Source organism: Salmo salar, chromosome ssa13 (genome assembly GCF_905237065.1).
Source record: "Salmo salar chromosome ssa13, Ssal_v3.1, whole genome shotgun sequence".
NCBI classification, from domain to species: Eukaryota; Metazoa; Chordata; class Actinopteri; order Salmoniformes; family Salmonidae; genus Salmo; species Salmo salar.
The window spans coordinates 37,196,524-37,214,321 of NC_059454.1; the positions used below are offsets into that span (position 1 = coordinate 37,196,524).

Below are 17,798 nucleotides of genomic sequence, written 5' to 3' on the forward strand. Positions count from 1 at the left end.
AAATGCCTTTGTACCTCAAGAAACAGGTCTTGGTAAATAACCACTATTGCTTCTTAATTCCAAGGCCTATCAGGAATAGATCAGCCCAGAGAGATATAACATAATATTGGATCATGAGGACCTTTGATGTTACTCTGTGTCCATTGTTCAGCCAGTTAATAATAGATCTGGTTATCATCGCCCTGCCTCTCTCTCTCTCTGTTTCTCAGTACGACCCAGGTAGACACGGTTTAGGTCACACAGGCACCCAACCATGTCTTTATCAGACTAAACCCCTCCTTCTGAACGATTGAATGCAAATGATGGCAGCGCGCCATGGTGAGAATAAAACAATCAGAACTCCCAGGTCGGGAACATTTCTCCAGAATCTTCTAGGATGCTGTAACATACAGATGAATCAGTTCTGAGTGTAGCCCACTGAAGTTACACACTAGTTTTCTCTTCTGTCTGTCTTTTTGTGAAGCAAGAGCTCCACCTCTCCTAAAGTTGTCACGAGTCGAGGAACTACCTCCTTTCAATGTTCCCTCAATTAGGAGCAGAACGAGCGTAGTGAGGGACAGCGAGCGGTGAGGACGCCGAGGGAAGAGGCTGACTGAGCATTTAGGAGACATACAGCGAGTTTTAGTTTCAAGGCATGCAGTTTAGAGAAATAGGTAGAACAACCACTCCACAAGCTCTACGGATCTGAAAACATTAGAGCAACTCGGGTGTTGATTAAAACAAAACACATTTTAGTGGATTCATTTAGAAATAGAATGGGTTCCAGAAGATACCGTTCGGAGACGCCGGGAGAAGTGAACTACCCATTCTGCTGTATTGGGGTTTGTCTGATAATTATCCTACAGTTGTGTGCTGCATTCAACTTGGACGTGGAAAACCCCACTGTCTACAGCGGACCTAATGGGAGCTACTTCGGATATTCCGTGGAATTTTACTTGACCAATTCTTCAAGGTACGTTTTTTCTTTCTTACTTGGAAGTCATTTTGCAAGTTACTGCAAACATGTTTGGACAAATTAGGCATTTGTTGGTACATTTCATTATAGGCTCCAAGTGGAAAATGTGGGCCAAGGAGTTTAGAGGGTTTATTCTCGGGTTCACGCAAATTGCCTATCAACTAAATATTTTACAATAGCCTACATTACATAAATACAATTAATATATCTGATAATTGGACATTAAATTACATGTTCTCTTTGAATTTGGTTCGAAATCCATCCTCTCTTCACGCGCAATGAAAAAAAGGTTGTCCTTATCTAGTGACTTGACCAGTGAGTGACCACCCTATGTTAGAATTGGGAATGGCCAGTGCCTCTATATAAAGCGCAATTTTTCCTATTATAAAAAGTGTTTTAGTCAGTGTGTTGGCCACATTATTTCCTTTATGTCAGTGGTAGTTAACTACAGCTTCAATTGTAACTAAGAGCCTCAAAACAACAATATTGCTAAGGTGTCCACTTGTTATCATACCTCATTAAGACTTCAGCGCGCACACGCATCAGTTTTAATAGAAAACAGTCAGGGCATCTTCCATTTTAGTTCATCTCAGCCGTTGAGATTTCAAGATCACTCTGTTGCATGGATTTACCTGTGTCAACCCCTTTAAGCATCTGTGAGGTAGCCAGTGTGTTTGTTTTGTCTAAGGTAAAACTGAACAATTTTGGTTTAACAGGATGATTTTCTTCCACTTTTCTCTTTATAACCTAATTTACACAAATTACACCTACAAAATGTGTGTTCTGCAAGCCGGAGAGCCTGAAGCCTTTAGTTGGAATGCTGGTCTCTATAATTTAGGTAACATTGGTAATCTGTGATAATTCTATGGGCACTCTATTAGAATGCTATAGAATATAAACATATAGGATCAAAAGGGAACATCAAGCTGAGATTAAACTCAATAAAGATTACATTTGTGCCATATTTGGGAAAACCTTTTCATATAATAGTCTTTAAACTGTAATCTCATTGTCCTAAAATTGGATTTCATTCTGACCTCTAATCTCTCATTGGCTCTAAATGTCAAACTAAGAGCCAATTTGAAGCAGCTTTACCCCAACTCTGTTCTTTTGATGTGATCACCATCCACCTCTTCCTCCATACCAGACGTATTGGTCTTACTCTGAAATGCTCCTGTGCAATTTAGTGTTATGCCGCTTGGCATTATGGGAATGTGATCTCTGTGTCTGTGTCACAAACATGCTGTGACTATTATCTCAGCGTCCTGGCATGCAGTGGCTCCATCACATCAGTCCTGTCTATACTGCTGCTGAGATCACTCATTAAGAATGGCTTAGAGCTTATTCCAGACTTATTATGGGGTAAACAGACTACTGGAGCAGCACAGTCGATATGTGGTCAGGTAAATGGACTGATAGATAGTCTGAAGACAGACATAGTTGATGATGGAAGATGCCCGGGTGGCCACAATGACATCCAGCAAATGACAACATCTGGTCTTTGTATCAATAACCATAGCAACAACAGCTCTTATATCACTAGGAATGCAGCATGAGGGAAGTAAATGACATGCTGGCAGATTCACAGCTGTGTTGCTGCCATCCTGGGGCTATGTGTGTCAGAATAAGATTGCTTTGACTGAGTCGACCACCACTCATCAGTATGCAGTGTCAGCGACTCAGCCTGGACCTAGCTGTCTGCCCTGTAATTGTAATAATCATTATCCAAAGTGAAGCTAGAAGCTAGCCGGGCCACTGGGGCCAGACGCAATCAGACATCCTGGCTGGCTGTGTTTTTTTACTGTCTCGCCAGCCAGCCAGGGGTTTAGGAGAGGGGCTTTGTGCCGAGTGGGCCGCCAGTGGCTCCAGTTTCTCCTCCCCACTTCACTAGTTCCTTGACTAGAGTTCAGACACAGACAGGGTGGGATTCTCCTCCTCACTCACTCCTTTAAGGGGCTGCTGCCATTGGTCTATATTTTTCTACCAGACAGGGGCTCTAGGTCTAGGAACACTATGATTTAGGACGTGAGGCTGGCAGTCTGTGTCAAGAGTGTATTAAATCCCCTATACCTCCCCCCATGCCCCCTTCCTCTGGTCTGATGTAATTCTGCAGGGTCTTTAATTTACGTCCCCCCCGTCTCGTGAATGAAGTCACAGCAGCAGCTAGAGCAGCAGTCATCTCACTGGTCGATGACTTCATCTGAACTTTTAACAGCGGAGACGTCATGGCCAGGGGGAGGAGAGCTAAGACAATGGGTTGGTGAAGAAGGGGGATACTACATTTAGCATGTATCTACCCACTGTCTTGTACTCTCACTAATGCTACTGTTCAGATGCTTGCCAAACCAGACACAGGATGAGAGCAAAGTTTAAACCTGGTCTCAAAAATCTTCCTTTGACTAAATCATATATTTTATTTCCCACATTTCACACGTCAGTAACATAATCCAGCAGGAAACAGAAACATACGTTTCCAGTTATCACTCGTCTTCTTCTCCGTAAGTTTTATCAGTTGTCAGACTGTCGCCCATGTCGTGGCTAGTACGGGAGTAGCTGGAATCCATGGGTGAGGTCAGTCTCTGCCTGGGATCAGGGAGGATGCCTGTGCCTGATGCAAGATGCACACACAACACCTCTTTGACCTGTACCTGTAGGATAAACTCTTCTCTGGAAAACATAAAGCACTTGCCAAAGACTCTTCTCATGGCCAGCTGTTTGAAGACTCATTTCTCTCTCGTCTCTCTCTCTCTGTTTTATTTAGGAACCTCAACAGTAGCATAGGCCTACGGAAACACACAAAAGTGAGAAAGGGCGAGACAGAGCGCTCTCACACATTCATCCCCCACCCTACTACACACAGACAGACTTTCTCTGTCACTGATAGCATGGCTCCATGAGTGTATGTGTGTCTGATTCCTGTCATGCCCCCTGGCCTGGTCTAATAGAATTAAGTAAACTAGCGGACAGAGAGGACACTAGCCCTGCACTGAGACCACCGTGGTAGACTGCCTGAGAATAGGGTTCATGAACTGTGTGTCAGTTAGACACCGGCGAGACCTTATTTATGGTCCCCTGTATGTAGAGTCTACAGAGAGAAGTAGCAGCACAGTATGGGGCCTTGTAAGGACAGGTCTTCTCCTCAACCTGACTTGGCTCTATGAATCTCAGCGAGGCCACAGCAGATCCGCCGGGCTGAGAAGGAAACTGCTTAATACCTCTCCATCCATCCAGCAGCAGCAGAAACACATTCCTCCTTCCCTGTTTCTGGAGCCAGACAGGGATTCAGGGTGTGGACTGTTAACATGGCTGAGGTCAGAGGTCAGACTATAGATGACAGGCCTGGCTGTCCGGGATTGTCTCTGTCTGGACCGATCGATGTCTGCTTCTGGACCGTATATTTATGTTATTCATCCCAATAACAGCAGGTAGTCCTGTCTGTCTAGAAAATACGATATATCAAGAGACAATTTTAACTTGGATGAAGTGAGATAATGTGAACCCTAGGAAGAGTAGCATCTGCAAAAAGCTAATGGTGATCCAAAGAAAGAAATAATCTGGGAATCACAAATGTTGTGGGCTGAGCTGAATGGGGTCTGTCTGTCTCTGTCTTTCTTCTGGGTGTAATTATGTACAGATTGCATTGGAAGGCAGTCATAAGGAGATATTTAGTCATGGATGCCTCTGATGATGATGATGATGACACTGTTCCCCATCCCATCCCTACCACGTGTTTGAGATGGGCTTGGTGGTGTTCTCCATTAGATCATGGAAGGTTTAACTGTGTCATACCCAGATCGAAGTCAGGTCATCGTTCATGTTGGTCACTTTCCTGGAGTTTACCCTCTTAAATAAGGTTTCTGCTAAACCAATATTAATACTGGACCGGGGGCTGTGTTAGCTGCTAAAACAGAAATATTTTCTGTGTCTGCACTGTCTCCCTCACCATATGATCAAGCAGATTTCTGGTATTGTTTTCATTGTTGCTATTTTCGTTTGTGAGATTCTGTTTATAAATCACAGTTGGTGTGAGGGGTGGACGTTGTTTAAATTGGGCCTGTGTATTTGGGTTGCCAAGGTATTCTTCACTCAGGTTCTCTGCTCTGCGATTAGCTGCTTTTCATGGCCCTCTGTGTTGGACAATGGGGCTCTTTGTGTGAATGTTTGCTGTTTTCCATCTGAGAAACTTTCCATGTGACTCCCATGTTCTTTATTTATTTATTCACTTTTTAAAAGGCCTATTTGAGTCTTTCTCTGTTCTCGCTTCAGGCCTGTGAGGTTGGTCTGATCATTCTGTATTATAATAATAATAATAATTTGGGGGTGCTTATATTTGTCCTATTACACACAAGTGTGTAATGAAAATGCGCATTTGTGCATATCCCAACTCCCCCAGGGAATGCCTTGCTCAAGGTCACAGTGACATTTTATATATTTTTCACCTTGTCAGCTCTGGTATTCAAACCAGCAACCTTTCGGTTACTGGCCCAACGCTCTACCCTCAAAGCTACCTGCTGACCCAGTGTGTTGTTTTAAAGGTTAATGGGGACATGTTTAGCCTGCTGACCGGGGCCCAGAAACACCCCAGGAATCTTTAACTGCCAGCAGTCCTGGTTTCTTTTGCCCTATTAGGGTCAAAAAGGGACTCCATTCATTGTACAGACTTGTAATGGCACTCTCCTTTTGGGGAAATGGATCTAGCCAGACCAAACATCGGAATCAAAATAGAGTTATTGCCATCATTCCAGTTCAGATTCAAATCTTGAATTACAATTTTAGTATTTATTAGGATCCTCATTACTCTTCCTAGGGTCCACACAGGAATAAAACAATTACATCAAAACAACAGTCTACATCATAAATAAAATGACATTATTACTCTATTACAACTTTAATATAACATTTACAATATTAAAATTATACAATGCTTGTGTGTTTGTAGAGCGTGTGAGCGTGCAAAATGGAATTGACCACGATGCTGCTACTCTCGCGGTCAATGTTTGCGCAAGGGGGTACTTGGGAGACAACAGAGACAATTTGTGTCCAGACAGCTGTGGTGAATGGGAGTGAATGAGAGGTGATCAGAGGGATGGCTGTGTGACTCTCCTTCCGTCAGCCCCACTGTCTTCCCCTTTAGAGGTATAAAGGACTGGACCCCCCCTTGGTGGTCACTGTGGAGAGGTGTGAATGGCCTGGTGTTAAAAACATCCCTCATTGTGTTTTTGGGGTCTGTGGGGGTGTGGGGATTTTTTTATTTTTCAGGGCTGGGTTGCAATTTGGCGTCATATAGTCTCTTTAAACTCAGCTCCACGTTTAGGGTGTTTGAAATGACCAACTTGCCACTTGTGAAACCCTTGTGAAATGACAATGCCTGGTGGTTTTGCTGAATGAGCCACAGTGTTTAGAAAGAGCTATGTCTCTAAGATCCTCACTAGCATGCAACACCTACATAATATGAGGATGATTGATTTATTTGACACCTTTATATAACTAGGCAAGTCAGTTAAGATCAAATTCTTATTTTCAAAGATGGCCTAGGAACAGTGGGTTAACTGCCTTGTTCAGGGGCAGAACAACAGATTCCTTTACCTTGTCAGCTCGGGGATTCGATCTTGCAACCTTTCAGTTACTAGTCCAACGCTCTAACCACTAGGCCACCTGCTGCCCCATTAACATTGAGCCCATAATCACAAATCAGCCCATAATCACAAATCAAGTCTAAAGCAATCCAAACCACAGGTGTATTTGTTTTACAATGGAACTGAGGGTATCTGAATCCCTGTTCATCGTTAACTACCCTGTATCAGAGCCATGGAATACATGAAGACGAATGGGAAAATCCACCCATATTTCAAAGATCAGTGTCGCTGTATGTTAGAGTACAGGGGACTGGCAGACTGCACTGACTAAGTCAATCTGGATAAGAGCATCTGCTAAATTACCAAAATATAAATGTAAAATGTATTCACCAGTGCTGCTTTCTCCCTGTCACTAATACTAAACAGCAGTGTAGTGTAGTTAGCTCTCCGCACCTGGGACATCAGGCTGCTGAATAGCCACCACTAGTCAGCGACCGACTCCACCCTGGCCCCCTGCTACTCCCCTGGACATTCCCCACCCTCAATGATCACTTACCTTACCTGCTGCTCCCCCTATTGACATTCTTGCCCCCCCCTCCAACGGCATTCATCACTGGTGCAGTTGCTAATATGTATATTATTACATTTAAAAAAAACATTTGTATTGTTTTTATTTCATTTGGTCCCCACACGGCCTCAGTGGTCCTGCTTCTCCCCCTATGGTCATCCCCCACCCCTAAACAGTCTTTACTCTGCCTCCACCCCAACGGACATGTATTTATTCATCTCTGCTACTGTTGTTATTATGTATATAGTGCTATTTCTATTGTTGTTTTTATTACCATTAGGTTGGAGCTCGAAGCCTAAGATTTTCGCTGTACCCTGCAATCACACCTGCAACCCTGTACATGTGATTATTAAACACTGAATCTGAATCTGCTGTTGACTTGCAGGTCTTCTGCTGTACTGAACTAACGTCCTTTGGGAGAAAATGTTTTTGCAGTGACATTAAGATCCGGTTCTGGAGAGGGGGGAATGTTTATCAGATCAACATTGGTGGGTGGGTAGTTTTTGTTGTAACTGCTGCTCTTCAAGTACAGTACTCAAAATGGGAGTGTGAGACAAACAAGGTTTTAACCTGATTGCTGGGCAGTTTGTTTTTGGAAATTTGGGGTAAATTTATAGAAAGGAAACCATAATGAGATTGGAACTCTTCAATACCCCTCAAAATAAGAATTTTCAGAGCAGGTTCCTACTTCATTTACAGTAATTTGGTTCCTACTGTAGCAGCTGACTGTATGGCTATATTAGTACCATTTGGGATGCAGCCTATGAATGAGTGTTCTGTACAGTGTTCTCTCTTTCAGCATTAGCCATCCCAGCAGACACTGCTACTCTCATCATCTCCCTCTGTGTCTGGCCCAGAGGAGTAAGAAGGTCCTGGACAGCAGTACTGAGCGCGTGTGTGTGTGTGTGTGTGTGTGTGTGTGTGTGTGTGGAACTGAAGGATGACCAGACAGAATAGCAGTTGGGAGACAGTCCGTCTCCTGGTCTGGCCTTGGCTTGGACCGAACCGAAGATCGTGTGTCAGACTGAAGGCCGTGTGTCACGGCTCTACATGGTCCAAAAGAAGTCCTTATTATAGTACAGCACATTTAACTGGTATTCCCCTCCACAGTGACACAGTGAGTCATAAATACTTCCAGTAATTCGGTCTAGTGATAATGTGACAATGTCATATTTGGTGTTCTTGTGATGATCCCATTTGACAGTTTGTTGGCATTTCTGACTGAAGACCCTCCTCTTGTACAGTAATGCATTATCTTAAATGTATTTGCGTCAGTTCGCCAAGGCTGTGCGGCAGCCGGTTCCTCAAAGCGGAAGAGGAAAACAGTTGCTGCTGTAACGGTTTACTCGTTGTATTTGGGCACTGGCCAGATCTCAATATCTGCTGCTGGAGAGAGAGAGAGAGAGCGAGAGAGGAAGGGAGAGAGAGGGAGGAAGGTCAAGAGCTCCACAGATTCAGTTTGAGTCACTGTACTTGAGTTAGTTCGGTTTCCCCTTGTTGTGAGGAGATGATTTTGAAGAGTTAGTTGAGTGACTGCATTTGTGATTTTGTTCATGTAGTCCCATCCCAAGTTGAGGTTTGGACCAACGCTTTTGAAGGCTGTTCTACTTATTATTTGTAACTGTTTGTTGGTTGAGGCCCTCCCCTGTTGTGGAGGGCCTCAACCAACCCACTATCACAGATTATTGTGAAATGGACACAAAACACTTATTGGAAAATTGGCATAGTAACTGCACACAAAAAAGTTGTGTCCAGTACACAATTTTGTATACAGTGCATTTCAATTACAGATAGAGAGTGGGTTGCTTAGATAGTTTACCCAAATTACAAAATGACATATTGGTTTCCTTACCCTGTAAGCAGTCTATGGACAAGATATGACAGCAATCCATGCTTTGTTTTAGTTTCCCTGGCACTGTTACTATGCCAAATTCCCAATAAGTATTTTGTGTCTATTTCACAATCCGTGGTTGAGGTCCTCTGCTCCACAGGAGGAGGGAGGTTGTTCGGGGAGGATGTGTGGGCACATAACAATCCAAACATTGTGTGTTCGAATCACATCATGGACAACTTTAGCGTTTTAGCTAATTACCAACTTTGTAACTAGTTACTACTTTTTAACTATGTAACTATCATGTTACATAACCTTGTTGCCTCAACAGTGCATCTTGAGCTAACTCTTCTGTTGGCAGTTTTCTTTTTTCCTTCTTTACTTTTTTTAACCTTTATTTAACTAGGCAAGTCAGTTAACCTCTATGGGCTACTCAACAGCCAGTGTAATCCCGTGGCACGTTATTCAAATTCCTCAAAAATGCAAAAACTTCAATTTTTCAAACATATGACTATTTTACACCATTTTAAAGATAAGACTCTCGTTAATCTAACCACACTGTCCGATTTCAAAAAGGCTTTACAACGAAAGCAAAACATTAGATTATGTCAGCAGAGTACCCAGCCAGAAATAATCAGACACCCATTTTTCAAGCTAGCATATAATGTCACATAAACCCAAACCACAGCTAAATGTAGCACTAACCTTTGATGATCTTCATCAGATGACAACCCTAGGACATTATGTTATACAATACATGCATGTTTTGTTCAATCAAGTTCATATTTATATCAAAAACCAGCTTTTTACATTAGCATGTGACTAGCATGTGACTAGCATTCCCACTGAACACTGCCGGTGAATTTACTAAATTACTCACGATAAACGTTCACAAAAAGCATAACAATTATTTTAAGAATTATAGATACAGAACTCCTCTATGCACTCGATATGTCCGATTTTAAAATAGCTTTTCGGTGAAAGCACATTTTGCAATATTCTCAGTAGATAGCCCGGCATCACAGGGCTAGCTATTTAGACACCCAGCAAGTTTAGCACTCATCAAAGTCAGATTTACTATAAGAAAAATGTTATTACCTTTGCTGTCTTCGTCAGAATGCACTCCCAGGACTTCTACTTCAATAACCAATGTTGGTTTGGTTCAAAATATTCCATAGTTATATCCAAACAGCGGCGTTTTGTTTGTGCGTTCAAGACACTATCTGAAAGGGTAAATATGGGTGACGAGCATGGCACAATTCGTGACAAAACATTTCTAAATATTCCATTACCGTACTTCGAAGCATGTCAACCGCTGTTTAAAATCTATTTTTCTGCCATTTTTCTCGTAAAAAGGTGATAATATTCCGACCGGGAAAGCGTGTATACGTACAAAGAGAGAGAAAATAAAAACATCTCGTGCCCTCGTGCACGAGCCTGAGTCTCAGAGTACTCTTATCGGCCACTATCCAAACGCGATAATGTGTTTCAGCCCTGGGCTGCCTCGATATCATTCAGCTTTTTCCCGGGCTCTGAGAGCCTATGGGAGCCGTAGGAAGTGTCACGTTACAGCAAAGATCCTCAGTCTTCAATAAAAAGAGCCAAGATGAACAACAACTTGTCAGACAGGCCACTTCCTGTTCAGAATCTTCTCAGGTTTTTGCCTGCCATATGAGTTCTGTTATACTCACAGAGACCATTCAAACAGTTTTAGAAACTTTAGGGTGTTTTCTATCCAAAGCCAATAATTATATGCATATTCTAGTTACTGGGCAGGAGTAGTAACCAGATTAAATTGGGTACGTTTTTTATCCGGCCGTGTCAATACTGCCCCCTAGCCCTAACAGGTTAAGAACAAATTCTTATTTACAATGACGGCCTACACCGGCCAAACCTGGACGATGCTGGGCCAATTGTGCGCCGCCCTATGGGACTCCCAATCACGGGTGGTTGTGTTACAGCCTGGAATCTAACCAGGGTGTCTGTAGTGACGCCTCAAGCACTGAGATGCAGTGCCTTAGACCGCTGCGCTACTCGGGAGCCCAGGGCAGTTTTCTTGACTGTATTCCAGGTGATTCCTGCCTTCTTAATTTAATGCTCCAGTCCTCCTGCCCTTTTTCCAATCTTTATATCATATGTAGGCCTACCAGTCCCCTGGGTGTCTGTCTGTGCCATACCATTCGCATTGCATCCAGGGTTAACGACTGCAGATGGTGACTGCAGCCATCCGGCCCGCCACTGGCATGCCAACAAAATGTGAATGTGTTTTTCCCGGCTGGCTTAAAGCAATTATAATAGTGTTCAAGTGACATAAGCTTTGCAGCTGGGAGGAACACCATTAACTGTGGAATGGGTAAAAAGCTGTGTTTGGGTGGCAAGGGGGCGAGAGGAATTTGGCTTCTGACTGCCTCTCTCTAACCTCATCAGAAACTCCATTGGGTTTAAGCCTGGGAAGATCAGTAGTAGATCAACGGTTTCCATCATTTATATATTACCCCTTAATTTGTCAACCCTGTATAAATAGTGGCAGCAACCAGTGGAATTATTGCCTCGCTTATGTATTGTTTAACATTTCTGCTGATTGCAGTAGCAATCATTTATACTGAGGAGTCTGTTTATGGCCTCAACACTAGCAGCCTAAACCAATGAATTTAAAGCTGGAACCATCAGACTGAGGTAGGTTGGGGTCGTTAGTGTGTTTCTGATGGCGTAGGTGGGTCTCGCTTTGGGAGATGCAGAGAAGCCACAAATGTTTCCACCTACGCTCCTTCCGAACAATATTCCCAGCAGTAGATTGCTCAAGGTCTCCTTATTAAACCGTTGGCTATGCTGTAGTTTTTTTTATTGCAACATGAAAACATGCTGCCAACATTTTTTTTTTTCTGAAAATATGTCAAAATTGTTCAATGAAAAGTACCCTTCCTATGATGGCACTACTGTGGGTTTCTTGGCTTGGCTGAGATGCACTGTCTGACCCTAAACCAAACCTCTACCATCATGTTTCTATAGCACTGGGGCTGTCACCTCCACACTGGCTATGACAACATCAGAGTGGTGGTGAATCTGCTGGCCATTCTAGAACCCAGGGGCAGACTGGGACAAGAATTCAGCCCTGGCATTTTATCCACACCAGCCCACATCACTATGGAGCCTGTCTTCTTAAGCCATATATGTTATAAAAGCCAAGCTAATGACAGGCTATATTGCAAATTAGTGCCTGTCATGTGTTCCCCTGCATCAACACCTACCCTAAGTGTTAATTACTATTACAGAGCTCCAGACTTAACAGTTTCCTCTGGTGTCAGTGGTGCCACTGACTTTTACAGTTGGTGGCACCAGGACCCAAATCACGAGTAATCATCTTATAAAGTCATTCATAGTGCTTTATTAAGAACTATAATAAAATCAAATTTTATTGGTCACATACACATATTTAGCAGATGTTATTGTGAATGTAGCAAAATGCTTGTGTTCTTAGCTCCAACATGGCCGCTTGGTCATTGGTCATCCATATATTTATATGTATACACTACCGTTCAAAAGTTAAGGGTCACTTAGAAATGTCCTTGTTTTTGACAGAAAAACATATTTTTCTCCATTAAAATAACATCAAATTTATCAGAAATACAGTGTAGATATTGTTAATGTTGTAAATGACTATTGTAGCTGGAAATGGCAGATTTTTTTATGGAATATCTACAAAGGCGTACAGAGGCCCATTATCAGCAACCATCACTCCTGTGTTCCAATGGTACGTTGTGTTAGCTAATCCAAGTTTATCATTTTAAAAGGCTAATTGATCATTAGAAACCCCTTTTGCAATTCTGTTAGCACAGCTGAAAACTGTTGTTCTGATTAAGGAAGCAATAAAACTGGCCTTCTTTAGACTAGTTGAGTATCTGGAGCATCAGCATTTGTGGGTTCGATTACAGGCTCAAAATGGCCAGAAACAAAGACCTTTCTTCTGAAACTAGTCAGTCTATTCTTGTTCTGAGAAATGAAGGCTATTCCATGTGAGAAATTGCCAAGAAACTGAAGTTCTCGTACAACGCTGTGTACTACTCCCTTCACAGAACAGTGCAAACTGTCTCTAACCAGAATAGAAAGAGGAGTGGGAGGCTGTTGACGTTGAGACTGGTGTTTTGCGGGTACTATTTAATGAAGCTGCCAGTTGAGGACTTGTGAGGCATCTGTTTCTCAAACTAGACACTCTAATGTACTTGTCCTCTTGCTCAGTTGTGCATCGGGGCAGTGCGATGGCGATTGCATCGTCTGTGGATCTATTGGGGCGGTAAGCAAATTGAAGTGGGTCTAGGGTGTTATGTAAGGTAGAGGTGATATCCTAAACTAGCCTCTCAAAGCACTTCATGATGACAGAAGTGAGTACTACGAGGCAATAGTCATTTAGTTCAGTTACCTTTGCTTTCTTGGGTACGGGAACAATAGTGGAAATCTTGAAGCAAGTGGGGACAGCAGACTGGGATAGGGAGAGATTGAATATGTACGTAAACACTCCAGACAGCTGGTCTGCGCATGCTCTGAGATTCCGGCTAGGAATGCCGTCTGGGCCGGCAGCCTTGCGAGGGTTAACATGCTTAAATGTCTTACTCACTTCAGCCACGGAAAAGGAGAGCCCACAGTCCTTAGGGGTGGGCCACGTCAGTGGCCCTGTGTTATCCTCAAAGCGGGTGAAGAAGGTGTTTAGCTTGGCCGGAAGCAAGACGTCGGTGTCCGCGACATGGCTGGTTTTCCCTTTGTAGTCCGTGATTGTCCTGTTGCATACATCTCGTGTCTGAGCCGTAGAATTGCGACTCCACTTTGTCTCTGTACTGACATTTTGCCTGTTTGATTGCCTTACGGAGGGAATAACTACACTGTTTGTATTCAGCTATTTCGCCTGTCACCTTGCCATGGTTAAATGCGGTGGTTCGCGCTTTCAGTTTTGCCGTGAATTCTGCCATCTATCCACGGTTTCTGGTTTGGGTAGGTTTTAATAGTCACAGTAGGAACAACATCCCCTATGCTCTTCCTGATGAACTCAGTCGCCGTATCCGTGTATTCGTCGATGTTGTTCTCAGAGGCTACCCGGAACATATCCCAGTCCGTGTGATCAAAACAGTCTTGAAACATGCATTTCTATTGATCAGACCAGCGCAGAATAAAACTTAGCATGGGTACTTCCTGTTTGAATTTCTGCCTATAGGAAGGGAGGAGCAAAATGGAATCGTGATCAGATTTGCCGACATAAGGGCGGAGGAGGGTGTAAACGTTTCGAAAAGTTGTTTCATCTAACACATCCATGCAGGAATGCAGGATTCAAGCTGTTTTGTTAAACCCAATCCAGTTATTGTCGTGAATTCTGGGTTGACAATTAGACCATAGTTGCTATGTTTTACTCCAGGATTTCCAGATGTATGCAATTCATTTCTATTGAAAAAATAAATACATCTTTATGTGCACTAACTAATATCATAGGCTAATTAATTTGGGGTTCAACACCTGAGGAAGTGGAAACTCAAAACACATTAACTAGATCGCTTACTCTAAATATAATATCCACTGCTAGACATGTATTCATCCAACAGTAAATGTAATGTCCCCAATTATTTTTTTGCAGTTGTAGGCTATGACCCATGAGGCCCATAGGCCTGTGCCCTCGCAATGGCTGTTGCACATCTATATCTCAAAGCCATATCAAATATGGTGGTTGTAAAATAGTTGCTGTTGAGAAATAAAAAAATTACAGGAATCATGAGGATAATGTTTGACCAAATCATGGTTTTTGCCGCCCAATAAATAGGAAGTTTTGAGTGAGGTGACTATGTAGAATGTGCGTTTTCCACATTTAAAGGCACCCTTTTCGTTTTTTAAGATCCATGATCTTGGCTGTCTAACTGATGACAGTCGAAGCAGGTCTCTTTGCTGATGTTTGTCTTTGAATGTGAGCTTGCATGACCTCAGCTCAGCCTACAGAAAACAGGGCTGGTCCATCTTGGTAGGGGGACTGGATGTTGCCCACTGATCAGTCCAAAGGCTCATTATAGATTAGTATAACAGAAAAATATTGCCAAAATCTTAGAATCTTAACGGGCACATGGGCCATGTCAGCCATGTCACCTTTTTTCATTGTTTTATTTTTATATGTAAAAATATATATATTTTCTGTCAATTTCGAGCAGCCCATCTGGCAGTTGCCAGAAGGCCAATCTGCTCCTGCTTGGCATATTAAACCTCTACATATAATGTAGAACTCTTACTTCTTTTCTGAATCTCTGAGATCACTCATTCAAATTCTGATGTTGATATTGTAAAGACGTCCCCCTGAGTTCCTAAAACAGTCAACTACATTCTCTGTAGATTTGAAAGTGCCTGGTGTATGCACGAAGCATCCGAAATGACTGCCCCTTTCCACTACACCTCCCCTTTGCTCTGTCTTAATCCTCAGAGGGCCAGACGGTCTCCTCCCTCCATATACACATAAAGCCGTTTCTAAATCCAGCAATCAGCCAACTACACTTAGGTCTTTATGAAAATGCTAATGCTAGCGAGACTGATCCCTTGCCAGATAAAGGCCCATTAAATGATAATTGTTCCTTATTTACAATACTTTCAGATCACTATCAAGGTGTGAGTGGGTGTGTGGGTGGTGAGGTAGTGAAAACACACCCCTGTTTCCAATTTGCTGATGAAAGCCTTTTCCCCTCGTTTTGTTGTTTCCTGAGTTTTTTTCCCTTTGAAATGATATCCTCACCGAATACTGTTGGCCTGTTTTCAGATCAGATTCTCAATAGATGTAGTAAGCCTACCATCTTTGGCTTGTTTTTTTCCCCGCTTACTGTCTTTGTTTGAATTTACACTGGACAAGGATTTGTAAAAAAATGAATATTTGACTGTACTCATCCTGATTTTTACATCTTCAAATTATGCAATATTGAATTACATTTGTTGAAAGTGTCTTACTCAAAAGTCCAGCCAAAACGTATGTGTTTATCTTTGTAGGAGTTGAAGAAAGCGAAAGGTGACTTTTTCTCTGTGGATCTGAATGTTTGCGTTGGCGTCATCTCTTCCTGTCATAATAAGCACTGAAATATGAATGGCCAAATTAGATCCCCACAGCATTGTGGTCTATTAATTAACACGTGATGAACCAAAGAATATGCTATGGAGTTCATATGTACACATTTTTGCCAAACTTCTTTGTGTGTTTATAAATGTGAAGAGGGAATCAATCCGTGACGACGAAGGTTCTCTCGGATTTCCATTATTCTACAGGTGGAGCACCGTTAGCTGCTCTTCAGGGAGCTTCCCTCACACACACACGCCCGGAAACCGGTAAACTCCCTCTCTCTCTCTCTCTCTCTCTGAGCCAGATGCCATGTTTTTAGTTCCCTCTTCAAAAATAAAAAAAACTATGGATTTCTGCCCTTCGTTTTGGTTGGGTTGCTCTGTATCTCTTTTGAGATAATGCGACCAGTCAGACCACCACTGGTTATAGTGTGACATTAAATCCATGTCCTCAGATTCAGGACCTTGCCCTGTGTTTGGCCTCAGTATGTTTTCAACACCATAAGGTTTAGCTGACACCTACTCCTTCCAGGTTCTCAGTATAGTCTACTACAAACCTTGATTCTATGCAGAAAGTATTAAAGTCATGGCCAATGTCTAAATCCTAACTAAGATGACACTGTGGCAAGGATGACCAAAGATGTTTGACTAAAGCTGGTTTCAGAGTCCAGGGTGGCTCCTCTGGACTCTGTCTGGACCCTTCTGGTTAGTTGTCCCCTGAGGGAAGATGTTAAACATAGCGGTACCGTAAACTACCTCACATCATTGGGTGACTGACCTGGAGCAGGAAAGGGTGTGCTCTTCCTGTGTTTTAGGAAGACCCCTCAGGCTCTACTCCACTCATTGCCCTCTTCTCTTCCCTCTGTCTTTTGCCCACTTCACTGTCCAGCACCATGCCAGTGGTGATAGGATAATTGGAGCCGCAATGAGGTAATGGCTACACTGTGCTGGTTCAGCCAGACTGTCTACTGGAAAAAATGCCTGTCAATTTAGCCATGGCTCTTAGTCCTGGTTCAGTGGTTCGTCTCAAAGTTCTCATTCACAAGCATTTCGCTACACCCGCAATAACATCTGCTAAATATGTGTATGTGACCAATAAAATGTTATTTGATTCCGTGGCTGTCTTTGTTTCTCCGTCATTGAATATTCTGTCCTTGTGATCTTTAGCCTGGTTGGCTGGTCCTCAGACTCACCTGTAAGACCACACATGTTGCTTGGGTTCATGCTATCCGGGATCCTTGGGACGTCCATACCCCCCATTGAAGTTGACATTTGAAATGGTGAAGGTAAGGGTTAGGTAAGGGTTATGGTTAGGCAGGGATTATGGTTAGGGTTTAAGGTAGTGACTTTCCAAGGATCTCGAATAGCACTTATCATGTTGCTGGTGGATCTGGTGAAGGGGTTCTTTGTTCTGTCTTTATGTTTACCACAGGGTTACAGCAGCTAGATGTCTGTCCCAGACCTGTCTTTACGTTTACCACAGGGTTACAGCAGCTAGATGTCTGTCCCAGACCTGTCTTTACGTTTACCACAGGGTTACAGCAGCTAGATGTCTGTCCCAGATCTGTCTTTACGTTTACCACAGGGTTACAGCAGCTAGATGTCTGTCCCAGACCTGTCTTTACGTTTACCACAGGGTTACAGCAGCTAGATGTCTGTCCCAGACCTGTCTTTACGTTTACCACAGGGTTACAGCAGCTAGATGTCTGTCCCAGATCTGTCTTTACGTTTACCACAGGGTTACAGCAGCTAGATGTCTGTCCCAGACCTGTCTTTACGTTTACCACAGGGTTACAGTAGCTA

At 42.9% G+C, this 17,798-nt stretch overlaps 1 protein-coding gene across 1 annotated transcript in view; it reads left to right on the top strand.

Moving 5' to 3' along the window:
* The first annotated feature begins 361 nt into the window (after nt 1-361).
* Nucleotides 362-17,798, top strand: part of itga5 (integrin, alpha 5 (fibronectin receptor, alpha polypeptide)) — a 51,524-nt gene continuing 34,087 nt past the window's right edge. Inside the window, exon 1 of the mRNA XM_014136149.2 lies at nt 362-952. Coding sequence (XP_013991624.1) covers nt 756-952 — 197 coding nt within the window. The 5' untranslated portion in view covers nt 362-755. The remainder of the gene's footprint in view (nt 953-17,798) is intronic.